At 43.9% G+C, this 23729-nt stretch overlaps 2 protein-coding genes across 2 annotated transcripts in view; both read left to right on the forward strand.

The window, feature by feature from the left end:
- The first annotated feature begins 2787 nt into the window (after window positions 1-2787).
- Window positions 2788-9791, forward strand: cnrip1b (cannabinoid receptor interacting protein 1b). The gene is made up of 3 exons (XM_012872787.3): window positions 2788-3200; window positions 4522-4666; window positions 7379-9791. Exons 1-3 carry the CDS (start codon window positions 3022-3024, stop codon window positions 7541-7543), a joined length of 489 nt encoding a protein of 162 aa, XP_012728241.1. The 5' UTR covers window positions 2788-3021; the 3' UTR covers window positions 7544-9791.
- A 4438-nt stretch (window positions 9792-14229) lies between these two features.
- The window catches only part of ppp3r1a (protein phosphatase 3, regulatory subunit B, alpha a), a 57271-nt gene continuing 47771 nt past the window's right edge, over window positions 14230-23729 (forward strand). Inside the window, exon 1 of the mRNA XM_012872811.3 lies at window positions 14230-14541. Within this exon, the coding sequence (XP_012728265.1) occupies window positions 14539-14541 (3 nt within the window). The 5' untranslated portion in view covers window positions 14230-14538. The remainder of the gene's footprint in view (window positions 14542-23729) is intronic.

Here is a 23729-nt window from a genome sequence, read left to right on the forward strand (position 1 = left end):
TGGATTTCAATACTAAATAGGGACAGGCAAGGCTCAATGGTTTACAAAGACAATTCTAAATAATCAATACAACCCAATGTTGGAATGTTTTTCCAACGCTACAGAAAAAGTCAGAGCTTGTTATGCAGATTCTTTGAGTGGTTGTTACAGAAGGTCTGACTGTGAATTTAGCTTAAAACAGCAAGAGAACTGGCCCCTCCTCCAGGTTACCCAAGATTAACCCACAGGCAGGTTGGGACTCGCACTGACACCTTCTGGGAAACTTTCACTGGAATGCTCCTGCCAAGAAGGTGCCACGGCTCTTCCCGTACTGCTGTTTCTGTTTTTAGGCAAACTGTTTGTTATAGATGCCTGTTCGACTATAACTACTTCCAAATAATCATATTTTATTTATATTATTTGCAATAAAAGCTGGCTGCTCATATTGGCACTGCCGGTGGAGGTAATAGTGGGACTTCCGGTGGCAGCTCCAGCTACCAGTGGCACTTCCACAGACATCATATACGTAGACGCCTCATTGGGCGCGGGTTCGTATGTCAACGTCACCGCCATACTGTATGTGGCAGAAAGAAGTTAAGTTCTGTTGTAGTGAACGTGGATCAGAGAGGATGCCTAATTCCTGTGCTGCATGGAAATACACTAACCGTATACTAAACTTTTATATATATATATATATATATATATATATATATATATCCGTCCGTCTTCTTCCGCTTATCCGGGGTCGGGTCGCGGGGGTAGCAGCTTCAGTAGGGAGGCCCAGACGTCCCTCTCCCCGGCCACTTGGGCCAGCTCCTCAGGAGGAATCCCAAGGCGTTCCCAGGCCAGCCGGGAGACATAGTCCCTCCAGCGTGTCCTGGGTCTTCCCCTGGGCCTCCTCCCGGTGGGACGTGCCCGGAACACCTCACCAGGGAGGCGTCCAGGAGGCATCCTGACCAGATGCCCGAGCCACCTCAACTGGCTCCTCTCGACGTGGAGGAGCAGCGGCTCTACTCTGAGTCCTCCCCGGATGACTGAGCTCCTCACCCTATCTCTAAGGGAGAGCCCAGACACACTACGGAGAAAACTCATTTCAGCCGCTTGTATCCGGGATCTCGTTCTTTCGGTCACGACCCAAAGCTCATGACCATAGATGAGGGTAGGAACGTAGATCGACCCGTAAATCGAGAGCTTCGCCTTTTGGCTCAGCTCTCTCTTCACCACAACGGATCGGTACAGCGCCCGCTTCACAGCAGACGCTGCACCAATCCGCCTGTCGATCTCCCGCTCCATCCTCCCCTCATTCGTGAACAAGACCCCAAGATACTTGAACTCCTCCACTAGGGGCAGCACATCCTCCCCAACCCGGAGAAGGCACTCTACCCTTTTCCGGTTCAAGACCATGGTCTCGGATTTGGAGGCACTGATTCTCATCTCGGCCGCTTCGCACTCGGCTGCGAACCGCTCCAGTGAGAGCTGTAGATCACGCCCTGATGAAGCCAATAGGACCACGTCATCCGCGAATAGCAGAGACGCAATCCTAAGGCCACCAAAACGGATCCCCTCAACACCTTGACTGCGCCTAGAAATTCTGTCCATAAAAGTTATGAACAGAATCGGTGACAAAGGGCAGCCTTGGCGGAGTCCAACTCTCACCGGAAACGAGTCCGACTTACTGCCGGCAATGCGGACCAGACTCTGACACCGGTCGTACAGAGACCTGACAGCCCTTATTAAAGGGTCCGGTGCTCCATACTCCCGGAGTACCCCCCACAGGATCCCTCGGGGGACACGGTCGAATGCCTTCTCCAGATCCACAAAGCACATGTAGACTGGTTGGGCAAACTCCCATGCCCCCTCCAGAATCCTGCTGAGGGTGTAGAGCTGGTCCAGTGTTCCACAGCCAGGACGAAAACCACACTGCTCTTCCTGAATCCGAGATTCGACTATCCGACGGACCCTCCTTTCCAGAACCCCCGAATAGACCTTACCAGGGAGGCTTAAGAGTGTGATTCCCCTGTAGTTGGAACACACTCTCCGGTCCCCCTTTTTAAATAGTGGGACCACCACCCCAGTCTGCCAATCCAGGGGAACTGCCCCCGATGTCCACGCAATGTTGCAGAGCCGCGTTAACCAACACAGCCCCACAACATCCAGAGCCTTAAGGTACTCCGGGCGAATCTCATCCACCCCCGGGGCCTTGCCACCGAGGAGCTTTTTAACAACCTCGGCAACCTCAGCACCAGAGATGGGAGAACCTGACCCAGATTCCTCAGGCTCTGCTTCCGCAATGGAAGACGTGTTGGTGGGATTAAGGAGGTCTTCGAAGTATTCCGCCCACCGAAACACAACGTCCCGAGTCGAGGTCAGCAGCACACCACCCCCACTGTAAACAGTGTTGGTACTGCACTGCTTCCCCCTCCTGAGATCCCGTATAGTGGACCAGAATCGCTTCGAAGCCGTACGGAAGTCTTTCTCCATGGCCTCTCCGAACTCTTCCCACGCCCGAGTTTTTGCCTCGGCGACCAGCCGAGCCGCCTGCCGCTTCGACTGCCGGTACACATCAGCTGCTTCCGGAGTCCCACAGGCCAAAAAAGCCCGATAGGGCCTTTTTGGCCTGTGGGATGTATGTGTATGTATATATATATATATATATATATATATATATATATATATATATATATATATATATATATATATATATATATATATATGTGTATATATATATATATATATGTATATGTATATGTATATGTATATGTATATATATATATATATATATATATATATACATACACATACAGCCGTGAGAGAGGGAGGGATCTTCAGAGGGGGGAATCAAGCAGAGCAATGGTTTGGGATTAGGCCCGCGTTGTAGGCTGGAGTGGATTACCCTGCGCTGCGCGGGGAGCGACGCAAATGTGCCGCTCTGCATCGCCTGATGAGCTTCTGGGCTTCTCCGTCCACCCCAACTGACCGCGACACCTGAGGCGCTCCCTGACTCTTCCCCTCCTCAATCACTGCCTCTAGCTGCATGGCAACATGGCCGACGTTCCCCAAATCGTCAAAATCGGGATTTCCCTGAAGATGCTTCCTAACAACAGCGCCGTGTACTTCAAGTCGGACGGCGCTCGGTTCGGACAGACGCGGACCATCAAGCTGCTGACCGGCTCCAAGTACAGGATCGAGGTGGTGGTGAAACCGGGAGCAGTGCAGGCCACGTAGGTACTCTGTGGATTATCCCGATCTGGTCACAAAAAGGGTAAAGCTGTTGATGTCGAGAGGCAAAACCAACAGGTATCAGATTTTGAATTTGGCGTTCCTTTTTATGGAGTGGATATATATTGAGCTCAGTGCTTGTATTTGATTCATTTCTTGGAAGCTGTTGCTGTATTTCAAATAATTAGTGCATTTCGACTGCAATGACACTCTTTCCTAAGTTAGTTTCCCTTTTAAAACATAAAACATATGATCTACATTTTCTGTCTACTTTCTGTCGACTAGTGGACAAAATCAAATTATAGATTATAGTTGATTTGTTGAAAATAAAAAGTAGTTGCATGGCCTTTTTCTACATATATAAAAAAAAAACAAACAAAAGCAATATTTTTTTATTATTCTTGCTATAACGTGATAAAGCTTTATCAGCCATTTTACAGCAGCTTTCTTTTTGGTCTAACATTAGGGCCCAGAGGCCACCACAAATCATCAAGGCAAGTCTAAAACTGACTTTACGTGCAGCACTTGAACGCAGCATAAATACCTACTAGTTCCATGTCAAATCCACCAAGGATTACTCCAGGATGCAGGCCTTTGTGTGTTGTCATTGGGCTCTAGTCGTTTGGATTCCCAGTTATGTAACGAACACAGTTGTACTGCCATCTCAAAACAAGGATTAGAGATGGATGTTTGGCCGTAATTCTGTAAAACATCCCTGAGCACGCTCCTCAGTAAGAATATGTGAATGTAGGTCACACATGGCACGATGCAGAAGCACTGTTTAGCTGAATGTGGGGCAGAAAGCACAGCTGGGAGCCTGCAGCTCAAATCTGATTCATCAATGGGGCAGTAACAAAAACCTGTCAAAAGACTAAAGTTGCTTGCAAAGGTATTTACACCATTTAAGCCTTTTTTTCCACCTCACAACCACAAACTACAAGCAGACATTTAAAAATATATATATACAGTATATATATATATATATATATATATATATATATATACACAGTATATATATATATATATATATATATATATATATATATATATATATATATATATATATATACTGTATGTATATATACATAAATAGTGTATACAAATCCGCACCAAGCTTTGAAGATTTTACTTGGAAATAAAAATAGATGCATCCCCTTACTTCTTTCTACTTTGAGTGCAATCCTCATAAACTACAGTGAAGTGTGTGGCCGTAATGTGACAAAATGAGTCTGAATACTTTTGCAAGGCACTGCATATGTCATCTACCCGTCTTCGCGTCGCGTTTATTGATATGAGCGTGTTTTGATGTGTTTCTGCCTGCAGCTCCATGAGTGTGGGTGGAGTGACCTTTCCCTTGGAGCAGCAATCCAAAGACCCCCAGTCTGTGGTCTACACTGGTCAGTATGACACTGAGGGGGTGGCACACACCAAGAGTGGAGAAAGGCAACCAGTTCAAATCAATATCCAGGTATGGGTACACTGCACATGCTTGAGGAATATGAATCCATACCTGGGGATGGATTTATCTACTTTGATTTGGATTATTAAGAAAATCCCTCTACAAGTCAAGCAACACAACACTGCTGTTATCGTTTGGTCTTACCACAGGTAGTGAGCTCGCGGATCCAATGTTTGCTTCTGTACTACTTTAAGAAATTAGATTAGATCAGTCATAAAATACAATATCAAACAGTACACTTTCTATTCTGCAAAAATGTAACAATAATTCTCACATATTTATTATTGTTTATGTTTATTAATGCATGCTGGGATTATGCAGCCTGATAGTAATACTTACTATTCTAAAATGTCACTATTTAAAGATGTTATCATTGTAAATGCTACATTAGAATAATCATTATGTTATTAAAAATACTACTACTACAGATAATGGTAATGATAACGTTATGTTGTGGTAATTCAATGTATGTATGCATCCTTCATCTTTTTCAAATGTAAACGCTTGTAACAGCAATCAACTCTAAAGGGTTTAACTCCATTTCGTTATTGCCATGGTTATAGCAAATTCTGTTCTTTCTTTAAAAATGTGCACCTTTGTTTCCTGTTTAATATTGCTCATTGAAAGGAGTAAGTTTAAAATAGAGCAATGAAGTTGTCACCTTTGGCTCTTTTACCTTGGATTTGTTTAATAATTTTGGAAACATGTGTCGTCCCCTCCTTCAACCCTTCCGTACCCAAGGGATCACATGAGTCTGTGAAACTTTGTCTTTCGCTGCGACTCGTCGCACTCTTATCACCTCCGGGTCAAAGGCTGATTTTTAAAGAAAAACAACAGTACTTGGGAAGCAGGAGTTTATGCGCAGTACTCATACTGTAATGAAAACGTTTTAATCAATGTTTAAAAAAAACACATTTGTCATGTCATGCCTGAATTTTTTTTTTTTTATGTGTCCTGTATAACAACAATTGATGCAAATGCAGCTTTATAATGTTTCTTTTTACAATGGCCTCTGAATTTATTTGCGCTTTTGGTCAAGATCCAAACAACGGTTTTCCATAATTGAAGTAGTCGTTGCAGTAGCATAACCTCACACTGAAAGAGTTCAGCCTTCCATCTGGGTACATTGATTCACACTTTTATTTTACCCCCTCTAACAATTTATTCACAATGCATGTCACTGAGGCATTTTATTTAATAGGCAGTGCTGTGAAAAAATATTTGTCCCGTTACATATTTCATCTATTTTTACTTTTCTAGTTTTGCCTTTTTTGCTGCCGATCATCAAACGCATTTTAAAATTAGGAAAATATAACCTGAGTAATTACCAAATGCAGTTTTTAAACTCTTTATCTTTTTTTAAAGAACAGGGCCATCTAAACCAACCTGGCCCTACATGTGAAAGTAATAGCCCCTTTTATAATGATAAATTACCTGTTTTCTTGTTGTTGTTGTTTTTTTTTTGGGGGGGGGGGGGGGGGTCATTAGTCCAGTTGTAACATTCCCCTAAACAAAACCCATCTAATAACATGAGGTAGGCTAAAATACACCCAAAAAGTAACCCGTCATGTCTCACTACACTGACAGCCATTATCTACAAACGGAGAAAACATGGAGCAGAGAGGAACCTTCCCAGGAATGGCCGGTCTACCAAAACAATTTTTCCAGAGGGTCACAAAGGAAACCAGAACAACATCTAAAGTGCTGCAGGCTCCACCTGCCTTAGTTATTATCAGTTGTTGGGATTCAACGATAACAAGGAGACTGGACAGAGGTGGCGTTCATTGGAGCGTTCAGAGGCTAAAACTACTGGCAAGCAAAAAGGCACTAAGGCCTGTCTCACATTGTCCAAAAATATCTTTAAGATTCCCAAGACTTTGGGGAAAATATCATGTGGAAAGAGTAAACAAGAGAGATGTCTAACCACATCTAGCACAAACTTAGCGTGATCTTGGTAGTGTAAAAAAAAAAATGACACGCTATCTACATGCCAAGCAGTTGTTTGGCAGAAAACTTAAATGTGTGAGGTTTTCTAAGCTCTGCTGAGAATTTACAACAACATGAATATGTAGACAAGCCCCTTTTGCCCACTATTGAGTACGGTGGAGGATCCGTGATGCCGTAGAGCTGTATTTTCTTCTGAAGGTGCTGGGAACGTCACTGGAGGGCACGGCATCAGGAGCTTTTTGAAATCCCGGATTTTTCTGAATAAAGATTCAGTTGCCACTGCCAGAAATATAAATCATGCGTCATCACTGAGACTTGAATGAATATAGCCAAAATCTAGACAGAAAACGACTCACTAGATTTGTCACATGCAATGTAAGATTTTTCTCTAAGGTTGCCAATAACTGTGGATGGACCTGTGTATAACCTAAATGTAATAGATTGTTAGTGTGCTATGAAGAAACTGATTAGAGTTCAGTGTGTTTTCTCCTTTCATGTTTATGTAAACGTGCGTAAATGCAGCCCATCCACAAGTCTGCCCCCTGCAGCCTGTTGTAGTATTAGATCTAAATATGTTCATATCGCAGCAACCATCAGTCCTGCTAATATTTTCCTATTACGCTCACCTTTGAAGGCTTTTCCACAAAATGCACTTTAGATCTGGATGTACAGGAATAATTTTGTCCAATAATCTTGTTTTCACAGCAGGAGACTCAATGATGCTGAAACCTTGAAGTCTGCAAATGCATATCTGGATGTGTGTTTCTGCTCCAGTTCACAGAAGTGGGATCGTTTGAAACCGTGTGGCAGGTGAAGTTCTACAACTACAACAAGCGGGACCACTGCCAGTGGGGCAACAGCTTCAACAGCATCGAGTACGAATGCAAACCCAACGACACGCGCACGCTCATGTGGATCAACAAGGAGATGTTCGTCTGATGGCCAGAGGCAGGCGGAAAGATGTCGGTGTGTACGTCAGCGTGTTCTCCCTCCCTCGACTGTCAGTGTCAGAAAATGTGAAGCTCTTCGCAGCCCAAGCGTACCCATACCCTGTTCCTTTCTGTGAAGGTTACATTAACTACTGCCGTGAAAATATAAATGTGTGTGATCATTTGTCAGACCAGTTTTTTGTTTGAGGAATTAGAAATAAATGGGAAAAAATGTCAAAACAAATTCCCCCTGTGCTCTGGAACTCTGCCCCTCAAGAGTAGGAAAATAATCCAAATATGTGTATTGTACTGTAGTTGTGCAAGTTTACCTGGGCTAACATTGAAAATGAGTGTTTGTCTTACAGACGGTGCTATAGATACGGTTATGGATATGTATGCATTTTTAAACTACATGCTTTACTGTGGAAAAGTCTTGAGCCATGTCTTATTTCTTATATATATATAGTTTACGTTGCCTAGCGCTGAGCGGTGGTAGACAAAAAGGTCACCAAAACCAGTGATTCAATGTTGTGCAACAGAAAAACCCAGCAAAGAACCACATATTTAAACACTTTGTTCCTAGCAGCCTGTCACAATGACACAATTATCCCCAATTCCCATCTCTTTGGCTGAATCTAAGAGAGATACCCATGATAACACAGTTTGACATACAAAATTGTGCTATTTAAGCACCAACTGGAGGATTCCCAAAGATCCATTAGCACACTGCTAGCATTAGCACTAGCATTTTGGAAAAAACCTTGAGAAGGAAAAATAATAGAAGATTATTTTTATCAAGACTTCCTGAAAGGTTGCCCAAAAGTCTGTCTGATTTGACTCAAAGAAATAAAAATCGGGGTCAGTTTTTTATTTTAAAATCCAGTGCTTGCTAGAACCGTCTTTGATCTCTTCCTTGGACATAATTTTCTGCTCTAAAGTCAGGTAAAACTTGCAACAATTGGCTTAAGGTACCTATTACAGTTTGCCACCTCCCTTATGCCTGGTGCATTTTAATTTATTATTATTTTTTAAATATTATTATTTAATGGGCGCCCAAGTGATGATTCCCCAGTGCTATATTCAGATGGAAGGCCAACAGTATGGCAGTAATGGTTTGTGTATTTTAAAAGCTCCTTGACCCCTGGCAACCTGCTGCCAGAAATCGAGATTTGTCCTGATATACTGAAAGGATCAGATTTTGTGCAGCTGAGATGCCTCTTCTAATGGTTCATCAACATCTGTGCCTGTGAGAAATCTAGTGGTTTGTACTCATTCTCATGAAAGGGGGCTGGAGAGTGTATTCTGAGTTTAGAGCAATCCCACTTTTCAGGCTCCCTGGGAAAGTTTACTTTAGGGTTTTGGAAAGGAAACTCCAAATTTACTATTAATCCTCTGATTCAGGGGGAGGAGTGGAGCCTTATGTCCTGGTAATGGATAAGCACTCGGTGTTTAGAGGCTGTGGGGCTGACAGGTGTTTTGTTTTCTTGTTGATATGTGTTTTGTGGATCTTGAGAAGACTTCCAACAGGGGGAGGTGGTGCTGGAGGCTGTGCCCGCAATTCCATCACACATTTGAGCTCGTTCCCAGTGCTGGTTGGATGCTGCCAGAGCTCCGTTGTCCAGGATCTGGTTTGTGGTGTTCATGGAAAGAATCCCAATGTATATTCGGGGAAAGTGCGTGGTTTGCAAAATTTCACGGTTTCATCTTAATAATGTGGTTCTTTTGTTGTCTTCAAGCCACGCCTTTCCGCATTCACTGGAGCAGATCGGAGCTTAGTGTGGAGTGGCCAGGATGACCATCAGCTCCTTTAGATTGATGCCATGGTTCTCGCTCAGATAATAATGAGCTGATTGCTATATATCATTGTTCCTTAGCCCTGGTCCTCAGGGCCTGATGTCCTTCATGTTTTAGATGTATCTCTGCTTCAGCACGCCTGATTCAAATGATGAAGCAGTAAAGAGCTGCAGTAGCCTAATAAGCACACATTTGTTTAAGTCTGGTGTGTAGCAGCAGGTAAACACTTAAGACACGCCGGACAGCGCATTGTGAGGACCATGGTTGAGGAACACTGCTCTGGGTCAGGCTTCTCTCTCTGCCTTATGAAGGAGGCGTTCAAATATCTTGGAGTCTTGTTCACGAGTTGTGGTAGGATGGAGCTGGAGATGGATGGACAGGTTGGGGTCTTATTTGCAGTAATTCGGGCGATGTTCCACTGTTGTGGTTGAGTAAGAATGCAGTAAAAAAAAAAAAAAAAAAAAGTCCTGATTTAGTGTCCGTGTAATTTCAACCCTCACCTTTGGTAATAAGATATGGATCCTGGCTGAGAGAATAGGATTCCAGATAAAAGCAATTGAAATCAGCTTCCCTGGGGAGGGTTGCTGGACTTAGCCATGAAGTGAGGAGCTCCAGGATTCAGGCGGAGCTTAAAGCAGAGTCACTCAGGGATGTATGATTTAGTGAAAATCTAAATTGCGATGTACTTCAACCATAACTGTGATTTCATTTTGACTTTTCTCTGCATTAACCACAAGCAACAAAAATGGCCTGTAGGTAAAGACGCTTGTAAACAAGGACTATTTAAAACAAGAAATGTAACTGTTTTTATTAAACAGAATATTGTTATTCAAGAGAATAGCTTGTAATTGAGTTGTACATCAATCCTTGTTGAACACAAAGTGCACGCAACAAACAAGTCCATGTATTAAACCAGTACTTAATGCTATGTTGGGATTCCTGAGAGTTTCTGGTTAAAAAAAAAAAAACAGAACAAAATGATTGGTTACATAAACTCTAAAACAAGTAATAAAATATTATCTCATTGCTGCAACTCTCTTCCCTTCCATGTGGAGGCAAACCCACTTATATAAACATATTACCGGCACCTAAAGGACACGTCTGATCCATTAATTATTACATAGCCAAAAATTGCAGACCTCTGCCATTTGGAAATTGCGTTTTTTTCTTTTTTTATTGCATTTGGATTGCAAATGTGATTAATTGTCCAGCCCTAGCAACTGCTCTTGAAAATCAAAACAAGTCAGTTTTGATGGTTTTGGCTTTTGAACAGGATACCTCCCTTTGGAGGTTTTCCAGCCAAGTCCCACTGTTAGGAGACTCCAGGGCAGACCCCGAACCCACTAGAGAGATTATACTGTATATTCTTCCTGTAATGGGGATGCCTTCAGATTGGCCAGAACAAGCTGGAGAATGTTACCGGAGAGAACAACGTCTGGGTTTCACTGCTGGACCTGTTCTTTTATAAGCAGGAGATGATAGGCGAACAATCCCCCCATGCCCTCAGGATGGTTTTGCTACATCTGAAACCATGTTTGTGAATTCTTGCTTGCTGGCACCCGTTGGACATTGTACCCAGCAGAATGGGTTAAAGGAGCATCTCGGAAGGAAATCCACTGGGTGTTTATTATGCAATGTACTGTATTTGTACGTTAAATGCAGTTTTAAAAGTAGGTGTTTTAATTTTGGGTGCAGTTGTGTTTTTGTCCACAGTGTGTTTGTCTTCTCTACCTCTTCTAAAAGGACTTGGCTACGTTTCCATTATGAAGAAAAAAAAATTGTGTATTTGGAATATTAAGAGCCTAAACCTGTAGTGACCTCTATAATGACTGTTTTTTTCTTTTATATTTCTTGTGACATTATATAGAAACTATTTTTTTGTACACAGAACCATTAATTCTTTTCAAAGTGTGGGTCCACCTTTCAGAAAATGTTTTAAATTTTCAATGAAACTGATCTATGCAGAAAATCAAGGCAACACAATGACAGGGAAATGTGCAATATACTGTTCTGGTGGGATTTATATGTAGAAAAGGTCTTTCCTTTTGTGAAAGTGGTGTTTATTATGTTATAATAAAATAAAATTAAAACTATTTCTGTTTCAGGTGTTTTCATAAAGGCACTATTTTGAATACATTACACAGCTAAGTGTTTAACAGTGCTTTTGATCGCTCACGCAACTATTTTAAGCACTTTTTCCATTACATTTTTTTCTTGCGTCTGGAAAAAACACAAGACTTGCAGAAAAAGACAAGCCAACGTGAGGTTAAAATTTCTTTTTAAAATGTGTTCATGTTCCTCCACCTGAATAGAATGAAAACAGACTTTTCCTCAGGGATCAAAGTTCAGATGATGTGATTGATGCAGTGACCCCACAGTAGTGTACACACCCCTGTTTAAAGGGGCCTAGTCACATATTATAACCAAAAGAAAACACAAAAAACATATATTGTTCTTCTAATAAAACAATATATGCCAAGCATTCATCCTGAGAGTGTTTAGTCCTTTTTGAGTTTGTGATCGGCAGACATAAACGTTGCTGTGCCATCTGCTGGCAGTACCACAGACCTATCAGAAAGCAACAATTGACGCTGCTTCTGTAAGACCCATTTTACCGCAATGCCTCACAGTGACAACTTGTCAGCAACCAGGATGAGCTACTGGCATAGAAACTTGTGAAGTCATACTACGTGACTAAGCGCCTTTAATTGGCAGGGTTTTTTTATGTAGAAAATAAGGCAGTCCTAAATTATTTCAAGACATTCTCCACCTTTTGCTTTACATATGGTTGAAACCAAATAACTACAGTTGATCCCAAAATGATTTACCCCATTTTGGATGAGCCAGTCTCAAAGACTCAGAGCTCATCACTAAAGATAAAATGTCAAACTACTAGTGGAAACAGCCAAAAAGCTGGTCAGCAATTTTTACTGCTGCAGTGCCAGCAAAGATTTTACTGATTTATTTTTTAGGAGGGGTATAAATAATTTTCACATGACATTTTTATAGAAATATAAATAAATTGACTTTTTCGAAATTGACCCTCCTGGTACACTGTTTTATTGTTCATGTAGTGATGCATGTCTTTTTCAAATAAAAAAAAACATCTTCTTGGTTGAACAGAAATAATGTTATACTTAAATCTGTCAGGGGTATGAATAATTTGGTCATGGCACTCTGAGTAGGGAGGGAACCTGGGAAAACAGTGACATTACAAAGGCCAGGCAGGTTTGTTGAAATGGATAAAAAGACGAGAGAGAAACTGCTCAGTTAGGCTGCAGAGAAGCCAACGGCAACGCTGAAAAAGCTGCAGGACTTTCTGCCAGGTATTGATTGAGTTTTACAAGTGAAAAAATGTCTCGTGTTTTTTTTCCATTTCTATGCAACTAAGTGAAACACAAGCCCACAAGTAAATGAAAAATAATATATACCATACCTAATGTGAAACATGATGGTGGTGGCACTGGCATCTATCGATTACATTTTTCCGCAGCACAGTAAATTCGAGCAAGCATCAAACACCAGCCTCATGAGATTTTGGCTGACCCAGTGTCCAGAACAGAATTCCGCAGAAAATATGTGAAGCTATGGACAAAATATGTCCTCACAGTTTCACGTCTTGTCAAATCAAGTGCTGACGTGCTAGACGTCTACAAAAGAAGGCTGGATGCTTAAAATGATTCAAACTGCTGTCCAACACATAGTGTTTCATCTTTTTACATCCAGGTGATTGGTTGGTTCATCAGTTTAACTCTTTTTTTTTTTTTTTTTTTTTTTTTTTTAGAAGATGTTACAATATATATGGGGAAAGTTCAAAAATGTTCAAAATAGTGTCTAATATTTTACCAAAAGCCTGGCTTTCTAACAGCTATGTGTACATCTTGAGGAGTTATATCTAACATGCTTCAGAAATATTCATGTCTTTCAGCAGCGTTTTTATTTCTTTTCTTCTGCATGTCCATTGAAATCCTGTGAGATTCAAGGTTGATGTATTGAATTTTGTGCTTTGCGACCTTCAACATTTCTGTGGCTCTAGGAAAAAGCTATATCCTGCAGCTGCCTGGAATGACTCACTCATCCAGAGCGGGGAACCGGACGGCTGAGAACTGAGACGCAACATAAGAATCCTACACAACAAAAACTGTGATGTGGAGCGAGGAAGCACCAGAACGGGCAGAGCAAGCGGCTGGAACTCACGGGGATACAGGCAGGAAAACTTGTGCAGCACGCACAAGAATCCAGCTGGCTGAGGCAGGGCACATCACACTAAACAAGACGAGACGTTCTAGCAGAAAGAAAAAGTCCAAAACGCCAACTCGGTCAAGGCAGATGACCATTCACACTGGTTCTGCTGGAGGTTTCTTCATGTTAAAGGGGAGTTTTCTTCTCCACTGTCGCTTCATGCATGCTCGGTATGAGGGATTGCTGCAAAGCCATCAACAATGCAAACGACTGTCCCTGTGGCTCTACGCTCTTTCAGGAGGAGGGAATGCTGCTTGTCAAGACTTGATTCAATCTACTGGGTTTCCTTAGATTGGTCAAAAAGTTTCCCATCTGTCTGGTTTAATTGACTAAAAGTGCGTTGAGATGACATGTGTTGTGCTATATAAATAAAATTCAATTGAACAGATAGATGCATTGAATTTTATTTTTTTTATTTAGGGTTTTGAAAAATTATGTATAGATTTCTTTTTAACTCATAGTGATGCGCAACTTTTTGTGGTAACCTGACAAAATGTAAGACGCGTGAAAGGGACCGCAGTGTGATATTACAAGTTTTCCTGCAATGCTAAAATTCTACCACCAGGAGGAGCCCAAGCACAAAGCTGCTCTGCGTGCAGGGGGGAAGAGAAACGCAGCGTGCAGTACCCGGATGTACAGTACTGCCGCACCTCCCCCCTTCACAGTCTCCCTCCGCCCCTCTGCCACCGCCTGCTTGTCAAACCGAGCCTCCTCCTCCGCTTACTGTCCCCTCCCAGCGGCTCTCACTCCCTTCGCCACTGCAGTGAAAGCCTCGGTTACGGAGAGCGACGGCGAGGCGAGTCTGAAAGCTGGGTACAGATCCAGGACCGGCCCTCAGAAGAGGCACCACTACCGCGTTGGGTTGTTTTTCGTCGCACCGCTCCCCTCGGCTCGGCGGCCCGCTGACTCTTCCTGTTTCGCCCCCGCGCTCCGTTCGCATCGCCTGGATTTCATCATCCGACCCGCAAGATGGTAAGCGGCAGAAGCAGCGGCTCCTATTTTCAGCCTCCGCCGACTGGTAAACACGGCGGTCGGCGGGCCCGCGGTCCGCCGTGTCGAATAATGGGGACGTTTCCGCGGCTCCTCCGCCGCCGTGGGTGTCTCGCTCGTGGCGAACGGTCGAGAAACGTCGAGCTCTCGGCGAGGAGGAAACGCTTTTCTTCCCCGCTTCGGGCTCCAATACCCGAGGGCTGTGCTGCCAGTAGCCCGCAGCTCGTGGCCCAGATATTTCTCATCCCTCCTCGACATAGCCCACACTCTCTTATTAGCAGCCGGGGCCTCGCAAATTAGTTTTAGTGACAGAAATAAACGCCATTAGCTCTGGGGTTTCGCGGTTAATTTTTTTTTTTCTTCACCCCCACCGAGCAGGAAAACGCACCGACTACCCTTGCAGCGTTTCTGCTCTGCATTGAATAAAAAAAAAAGGAAAAAAAAGCGAGATTTATTTTCATATAGGAGTCACGTCGCTGTGTGTAAAGTTGCTGCGTTATGTAATCATGCAGCATATGCTTAAAATAATAATCTGATGCCTTTTCTTTCCCCCAATCTTTAATCAATACCGATTTTTTTTTTTTTTTTTTAGAGAAGCCGACGTTACAGGCCATAGGATTGCTACACCGCCTGCTGTAGTAGCCATCAGGCAACCAGTCTGCATGCCTGAGCACGTTTGCAAAAATAATAATAATAAAAAAACATAATCCAGTCCATTACACTCCTAGATGTCATGAAAGTTTAACAATACAGTAAAACAAATAGTAACGCAGTCAAAATTGACACAGGCATTGCGTAAAATACCAAAGAAATAGGCGACGGTGACAAAAGGTAGTAACAGTGGCTAAATGAGCAGGTGAGGCGTTTATTTTTTGTTTTACGTGGTTACAGATGTAATTTGGGGCAGCGGAGATGGCTCCATGGATGTGTGGGATGGAGGGCGGGTATTGGTCGGCAGATCCAACCAATCATTGCGACCAGCCAGGACCTGAGACAACAGCATCCTGTGGCGCTCAATGCACACATGTCCAGCTGAGGTGCAGAGAGTTGGGGTTTTTATTTATGTACAGTGTTTGAGCCTCCAGTTTAATCACCAACATATACCTTCAACATATACCACCTACGCATATACCTTCATAATTTTTTTTTTTAAGTTGGACTTTATGTGACACAAAGTTGGCAGGGAGCAACCGTGAGCGAAATTGCGCCGATCACCTTTTGAGTGTCTAGAAGTTTTTGTTTTGTTTTTTTAAACCTTGTTTGTTTTTTATTGTCTGGAGAGTATGCAGATAAATTCCAATGCCTTTGTGTTGGTTCTTTTTTTCTTCTTCTACAATTTGAAGCCACATTTTGGGGAATTGGAATAGGTTTTTTGCACCAATCTGTCGGCCAGAGGTCCGATTTGGCCATTGATCTGAGATCAGACCGTCAGATACTGAAGATTTATTGCCCCCCCCCACTGTTTGTTGAATGCCTCAAAACTAAGAACTGGCACCGTTTCCCTGTCTCTAAACGTGTCAAAAAGATGTTACCTACATGCACTTTTCCAAATTTGATCATTTAAAAACAGATAAAGGTTGGGGACATGCGTAGATATCTGGCAATTCCTTCGCTTCCTGCTGGAAAAGAGTACGGTGCTGAAGTTGAGTTTGAGCTGGATCATACGCACCCCAGTTGTATTTTTCTAATTTAAAAACGAGTTCAGTTCCATTTTTATCCGTCATGTAGATCATCTTAGACAGGGTCAAACATTGACGCTTAAATGACCTTTCGTTTTGTCATAAATTCAGTAAATGGTTTAAGAAATCTGTAAGTGTGTAGATTTCAGTGATTTGTAAATATTTCAAACAGCAGTCCAAAGTTGGGCCAGATTCTTTAAAAACAGGCGAACTAGCCGGCAGCTTCAGCGCCGTGTCGATCATTTATTTCCTCCTGCTGCTAATGTGTTACCCGGTGTAGCTGAAATGGCCTCGGTGAGCAGCGGGTACCGCGTTCAGACTCCTGACTGCTCAGCCTTGTCCAGCGCCGTACTCTCACCGCTTCTTAAGAAGCCGCCCACGGCCGAAGTCCACGATCTGTTCTGTCGCGCCGCACCTCTGACACCTCTGGGTCTTATGTGGTGCCGGTGAGAAAGGAAGTGTAGAGGATGTGGCCTGACTCGGCCTGAGACGCAGCGGTCCCACTGCTCACACGTGGCGGTGGGGCTCCGTTTTGGACAGACGGCATTGATGGTGATGGAGACGGCGCGGTCCCACACACCTCCTGAGGCGCATTGCTGTTTAGAAACCGTTTTCCTGGGTTTGGACCGTTTGTGGAGGAGGTATAGCGTCGACAGTCATTTGTTGTCGACCTCATCGATTGGGTTGACTGATTAGTTTTGCCCTACTTTGATAGGTTAGTCAGTCATGAAAGGCTGTGTGTGGTTCCCCAGAGCTCTGACTCTTGAGTCTGGGCCTGTGCTCAACGTTCTCCGGGTCTTCCACCTTTCACACCAGTGACTACTTAGAAAAACACAATTCCTCCATAGAAAAAAATGAAATAAATAGTTTCTTTGCAAAGCTGATACGTTAACCGGCATGTTCTATTTGAAGCTTGCTTCTTTATTCTTATTGCGTTTTGTGTGTAAACACAAACTGGGAAGCGTTGGTTAAAGCATCTGTTCCCTCCAGGCTGAGGGCGGGTTTGTTGTGGCGGGTAGGCGAGGTTTGCGCGCTCCTTTACACAAAAAAAATGCATTGGAGTTGTGACGAGATAAAAATATTGCTGTTGTAAATAGTTAATAAAGTCAGTGATTCTGCCCATTGTCATGAATCCCAGGCTGTGTGTGAAGCCTGGTTTGTGCTTGTTAAACCCGCACGGCCATGTTGCGTCATTATGGCTTCCACGCCCCTCCGTGCGGCCAAATGTTTCCGCTCTGCGCACCTGTGAAGTTTTGTGACTACTCGGACAGCCCCGCGCGGAAAAACATGGCGGACGAGCTAATGCTCCTTCTAGCGGAGGTTTGTGAATGGACATCTTTATGATTCGGCCCAAAAAAAAAAAAAAAAAACGGCGTGATCAACAAACTGTTAAAAAATTCCCAGACAAAAATCGCTGTCACTCTTGGACAAAAGGAAGAGGCTTAAATGTTGGAAACGGCGGTGTTTTCTACTTCTACGTGTAGCTGGGTGTAGTACGTCTGGTGTAAGAGCGCAACGCTGCCCTCTAGAGTCTAGGAGAACAGCGCGACTTCAGAGGAAGAGCCGCATGGAGCATAAATGCTGCAGATGTGAATTTTACATGCATCAAGTATAAAGCAACCTTTAGTCAGCATGATAATTCAGGTTTCAGCTTGACTTTTCTACATCAGCACTGACTGTTCAGGAACACGCCCAGGACCAGGGTTTCATTAGTCTAGAGGGGAGAACTGGGAACATGATGCAACTCATCGCTGAAGCCAGTGGCATCTCGCTGCTATTCCCATTGCATGATATTTGATGGCTGCGGTAAACATTCATAAGGCATCTTTGGTTGCTTGGTAAAGGTTTTTAGTGTAACTGTTTTGAAACTTCTTGTCATACTTAACTATGAGTATGATGGTGGGTGTTTATTAAAGCGTCTTGGCACAAACATGGGGGGAGGTCAGAACGTGAAGCGTTGGCGTCTCTCCCCTGGCTGAATAAGAACCTTGACCAAAGAGTGGTTTTACACCAGACCACAGCTGGATGCTAGTCACGGCAGATGTGCAACTGTGTCACCGTGACAAGACGAGGCCTCCACGGCAGCTAGAGCCGCTCAGTATATCCAATCACAGCTACCGTCGCAATATTGTCACGTCCAATCAACATCTCCACATCAGCTCCCGCTACAGGGCACTCGCCTGCAGGTGAGTGGACTTTAACCAGCCTTAATGGCCCCACTGGGCTCAGGGAAAGCAGTAGAGACGTCATGAGGATGGAAAACAGAGAACGGAGGACAAGATGGCTCAATCGCAGCTGTCATCATATTATTTAACAATATTCTAGTTGTGTGTTTGGCTAATATCGAGCAGTTGTGTTAGACGGCCTTACTCGGTGGTGACTGATCAATGGGTGTCCTACTGGGCAGTTTTAACATCGGGGTCAATGACGGTGATGTGGAGCGAGGAACCACCAGAGCGGGCAGAGAGATCGGCTGGAACTCCCAGGAAAACCTGTGCAGCACACAGACAACTTTTATCAGAAGAGTCCAGCTGGCTGAGCACACAGGAACTGGTAGAGGCAGGACACGTCACATGAGACAAGACGAGACGCTCAGGCAGTGAGTGGATGACTGAGGCATGTGAGCAGAGCTGACTGATTAGTGCAGCAGGTGGGTCTGATTAAGGGCGAGGTGTTGGCTGGAAGGAGACTGAGCTGATTGGCTGATGCTGAAACTAGAAAAAGTATGAACACCGGCCACAGGTTCTAGAAAATAAGTCGGGAGAAATCAAAACCCACGACCAGGTGGATGCTGATTGGATACCCTTGACTAAGGATCTTTGATTTACTTTTTTTAATCAATAAATGATCCAAGTGCATAATTATTCATCTCGATTAATTCACAACAATATCTCAGCATCTCAGGGCCAGTTTGGTCCAACTCCCCTTCAAAAGGAAAAGCGTTCCAGTGTGATCTTAGTTCTCAAGTAAACTCAGTGAAGCTCAGCTTATTTTTCACATTGATTTAAAAGTCTTACATGTAAGGGAACCCGGCTGATAGCATGGGGTCCCTGGCGTCCAGCGTCCACTCCTCCTGGACCGGATACAAGCTGGGAGCTGGCTCCACAGGAGACTAAAACATCTGCCTCCTTTTCTGCTTTCAGAAGCTGCAGGAGCCACCAGTAAACCTGGAGCAAAAAATGATAATGCTAATGATATTAAATGGGGGAAAACATGTTTGTGCTCTGCAGCACTCTCCACTACGTTTAAGGGTAGAAGCGGGGCGTGGTTTCTTTCAGACTGCGTGCCATCCTGCAGTTGGTCTGAAGGCTGCTGGGTGAGAGGGACCGGATGTCGTCTAAGCATGTAGTGCAGTGAGCGATGCTAACGGGACCGTATGCTGAGTGGCAGTCAAGCGCCACCCACATGCAGATTTAGCTGCAGCTAACGTAGACCCGATAAAAACCACAGAGAAGCTCCAGCACAACGGACGAGCCGCCCTACCTGCTCCATCTGGACTCCCGTCTCCTTCTCCGGCCCCTTCAGGGCTGGAGCCAGCGGTCGCTGGTTTTCCAGGCTAGGTGCAGAACGAACGACTGAAGCGCCGTTTAACGGGTTGGTCAAGGCCAGCATGCCTCTGTGTGGTCTGCTTACAGCCGGAGGCGTTGTGGAGGTATGAAATAATGGGGCCGGACAGGGAAACAAACGGTTCCTGTTGGCAAAAAGCTGAATTTCTGGCTGATTGACGGGCGTCAGATTTGCATCCCCGGCCTTCCTTGTAATGGAGACGCTACCGAAACAATCTGCAGAAGCAGACGTGATACCATTGGTCGTTCATTTCCTGCTAAATGTATTGCTTGGTCTGGATGTGAAGTATAAACATTACATCAGGTAAGAGCAAACATAGATGACCACTGGATGTAGATTTTCTTCCACTCTGACACACCTTCTCATGGCTCAGTGCTTAAAAACATCCCCAAACAGAAGCAACACTATTAGAGGGGAAAATTTTAGGACCCCTGTCTAATAACGCTGGAAAAATGGATTTTATTACGGGGATAGCAGTAACCTACATGGAGGCTCTGCTTCATTATCCAGTCTTGTAGATATCCATCATATTTACATATTTTTTGTCAGTAAAGCCTTCTTTACCTGAAAATGGAAGGTTTTTCTTTTAAACCAAATTCTAACAGAAGTAGCTGTGATCGTGCATGTTTTCCTGTAAACCCAGAGCCATAGTAAAAGTCCCTCTTTGCCGCTGATGCTGTAATCCAAGGCGGCGAGTAAGAAGCGTCCGGCATTGCCCGGTTCACTTGGCCTCCTGAGGTCTTTACGAGGTCTTTGTAGAGAAGGCCAGAGTTGGGCTGAGAAACGGCTGAGAGGATTAGCCCTGCTGGAGTTCCTTCAGCCAGCTCAGATTTAGCTAATTGTTTTCATATTTGCCTTTGACTCCTAAAGCCGGCGCAGTGCTTTCAGGCACACGCAGCACAAATCAGGATCAAGAGCTGGACTGGGTGAAAACAAAGAGAATAACCAGAAACCTTTATTCTAAAGGCAGGGTTAACCTGTGAGATTCAACATTTATTCACAAAGTCTAATCGCTTTCATTTCCTGCTGCTTGTTAGTTTGCTTTTTTTTTTGTCAGCCATATAAAGGGAAAAAGGAACTTCTATATAAAGAGCCGGAGCCCATCTCCCCTCTGTGACTCTGTAACGGGTTCAGTATGTTCATCGTGAAGCACTCGTCTAAGGTTAGCTTGATCTTCTCCGACATGCTTGTGTGTGTGTGTGTGTGTGGGGGGGGGGGAGGTGTAGCTCTGTGATCATCTCTGCTTGAGCGAAGTCAGCTGAGAAAGATGGGAGCAACCTGTCAACACATTTAAAATCACATAAATGTCGCGGTTTCTAAGTCAGGAAGGATTCCCTCGCTTCACTCGGGTAGAAAGCGGACAGCAGAGATCTTATAGTTTACATAATAAGAGCTGCAGGACGTGATTGCATTTAAAGACCAGAGGTCGAGCCTGAGCAGCCTTTTGATTTGATGCCTGCCCTGATGATTCAATTCTTTTTTGTTTTCCAGCTATTTGAATAATGATCATTATATATTATTGCGAGCGCAGTAAAAAAAAGTAGCTCTACCATTAGTCCCATTTTGGTATGGACTGACAAGAAGAATTGGTTTTATAAAGATTAGCTTAAAGACTTCTGATACAGCTTGGTAGTTGGCGTTAGGAGGTATGGACCGAGCGCTACAGACCGGATTAGCAGAATGACGGGTCCTCGGGCTTAGAACCTTGCTAACTTTGCCTCCTGCAGCGTTCAATGGTTTTTAAGTCTTGCACTTGGCTCGCCAGCTTTCCAGCAAAGAGCACCACTATAATAATATCTGTAATTACTGCAGTACTGTTGACAAGTAGGATTTATTGAGAAAACCAATTCAATCAGATGAATTGAGGGCTGGCGGGGAATTTTCTTTTGTCTTTCTATAACTTATTTTCCTCATTTATTGTTTTACTTTTATTAGATTGTTGAAAGTACCATCAAACAGTTGGCTTGAAAACGGCTAACGCGTCGTCGCGAGGACCAGGGATTCAGGTTGATCTGGGGATTTATCCCCAGTAATTTAGAGGAGGGATGCACGATATATCGGCATTAACATCGGTACCGGCCAGTCTTAATCATTTTTTAACACATCGTATCGGTCCGATAAATGAAACTGGGCCGATATTTACAACCCATGTTTATTTCCATCAAGTTGCCGTTTGTGCCAGTGTTTCAGGAGAGGGAGGGGAGTGGGTTGGTCATGCCTTTTTATTTTTGGCCATGAGACAGTGGCAGTAATGCATCTTAGCCAGGATCGTGGGGTTTTTAAACGAAGCAGAGATGCAATGTCAGCACTGTGGTCGTTTTTCACGGTGTCGAAAGCAGCGTGGAAGTTAGATTATAACCCACATTCAAAAATTCAGTTGGCTTAGTTTTCAGTCTGTGCAAAATTTGATCAACCCAGGAAAGTAAATGTTTATGTAAATTGATAAATATCGGTTATCGGACATAGCGGCCACATTAATATCAGACATCCATATCGGCCTACATTTTCATGTCGGTGCATCCTTTATTTTGAGTAAAGAGTTTAATTTCTGTTCCGGACGCGCAGACTGATTGGACCATGCTTACAACTGGCCTGATAGAAGATTCGGTGTCCTTGAGGTTTAATTTAGGGATTGTCACGATGGGGCGGATAAAACCCCTTTTGGGGGTGTGGGAATGTCTTCGGTGCAGATCCGTCTCCATGTTTCCATTGCGGAGATGGTTTCTGGTCAATTATAAGGACGGCATTCTCGGCTCGGAGCACTAACGTTCTGTTTTAGATGAAAAGTTTGTAGTGACGTCAGCCAGCGCAGCGGAGGCATTTGACTGTCTTCTGCTTCAGGATGTTGTCTGATTGGAGGTTACCAGACCAATGGCTAGCAGGCAGGCTCGTACCAGGAAGACCTGGATGTGTTGGTGCTCATCAACGTCAGCCATCCTGCCTAATCAACAACATGGCTGTCTATGTGCTGTTTCTGGTTGAACAGTTGTTGTTTTTTTAGCAACAAAAATATAAAAAGAAAGATACCCTACAGTTATTAGACCTTAAGGGAAACGCATATATGCAACCCCCAATATCCTGGGAACATGCTTGGTGTGAAGAGGAATCAGACAGACTGCTGGTCATGTTGACAGATTGTTTACTAACCCCAGTTGCTTCGACAGCAATTTGACTCCTTTAAGAGTCGATCTGCAATGTTACCGCTGCTTCTTTATAGCATTAAAACGGGTGAAAAAGACAGTCACTCGCCGCTAGTGGCTTATTTATTTTCTGCCGTCTGATTTCCTGATATTCTTTGTAAGGAGGAGCGCGCCGGGGTTCAGGACAGAACTTGAGCTCGGCAGCCGCATGCGCCTTTCAGGTCTCTCGTGCTACGAGTCCTGCAGGTCTATAATTAGCCGGGTTTTTGGGTCGGCTGCAGCGTTGCTACTGAACCCGCCGCTTTGCCAGACTCTTCATTATGCAAAACGTGTTGTGTGCGCATTGGTCCAATTGATTCTGAATGAAGCATGCATTATTGATGAGCAGTCCAGTCCATCCCTCGCTGCCTGTGTTCCTCTCTGTATGCAAGAAAGAACTTTGTGCGTTTCCTTTTCTGTTTTAGTCTTGTTGTTTTGGCCCATCTGTGCCTGAAGGGGTTTATTACAGGGAGACACGGCAAGAGTTACTCCTTGATGGCCACAGGAAAGGACTGACACCTTGGCCAGTAAACCTGTAATCCCTCAGAACAAATCTCCTTTGCCTTAAGTCTCCTTACCTGCAGAGACCCTACAGTTTGCACTTAAACAGGCGTGGAAGTCTGGGGTGTAGTTCAGAGGAAAGATAATCTGATCTGGGTTTTTAGATTCTGATCAAAGCTTTATTAAAATGTCATGCTGACATATACTGAATCCCTAGTGGTGCATTGTAAGAGTTCGTCATTTA

This window comes from Fundulus heteroclitus, chromosome 22, assembly GCF_011125445.2.
Source record: "Fundulus heteroclitus isolate FHET01 chromosome 22, MU-UCD_Fhet_4.1, whole genome shotgun sequence".
Taxonomy (NCBI): domain Eukaryota; kingdom Metazoa; phylum Chordata; class Actinopteri; order Cyprinodontiformes; family Fundulidae; genus Fundulus; species Fundulus heteroclitus.

Excerpts from the sequence above, each read along its gene's own strand:
- cnrip1b (XM_012872787.3), top strand. The coding sequence starts at position 3,022 with ATGGCCGACGTTCCCCAAATCGTCAAAATCGGGATTTCCCTGAAGATG. Across the intron at positions 3,201-4,521 it reads CCGGGAGCAGTGCAGGCCAC|CTCCATGAGTGTGGGTGGAG; the intron begins GTAGGTACTCTG and ends TTCTGCCTGCAG. Across the intron at positions 4,667-7,378 it reads CAGTTCAAATCAATATCCAG|TTCACAGAAGTGGGATCGTT; the intron begins GTATGGGTACAC and ends TTTCTGCTCCAG.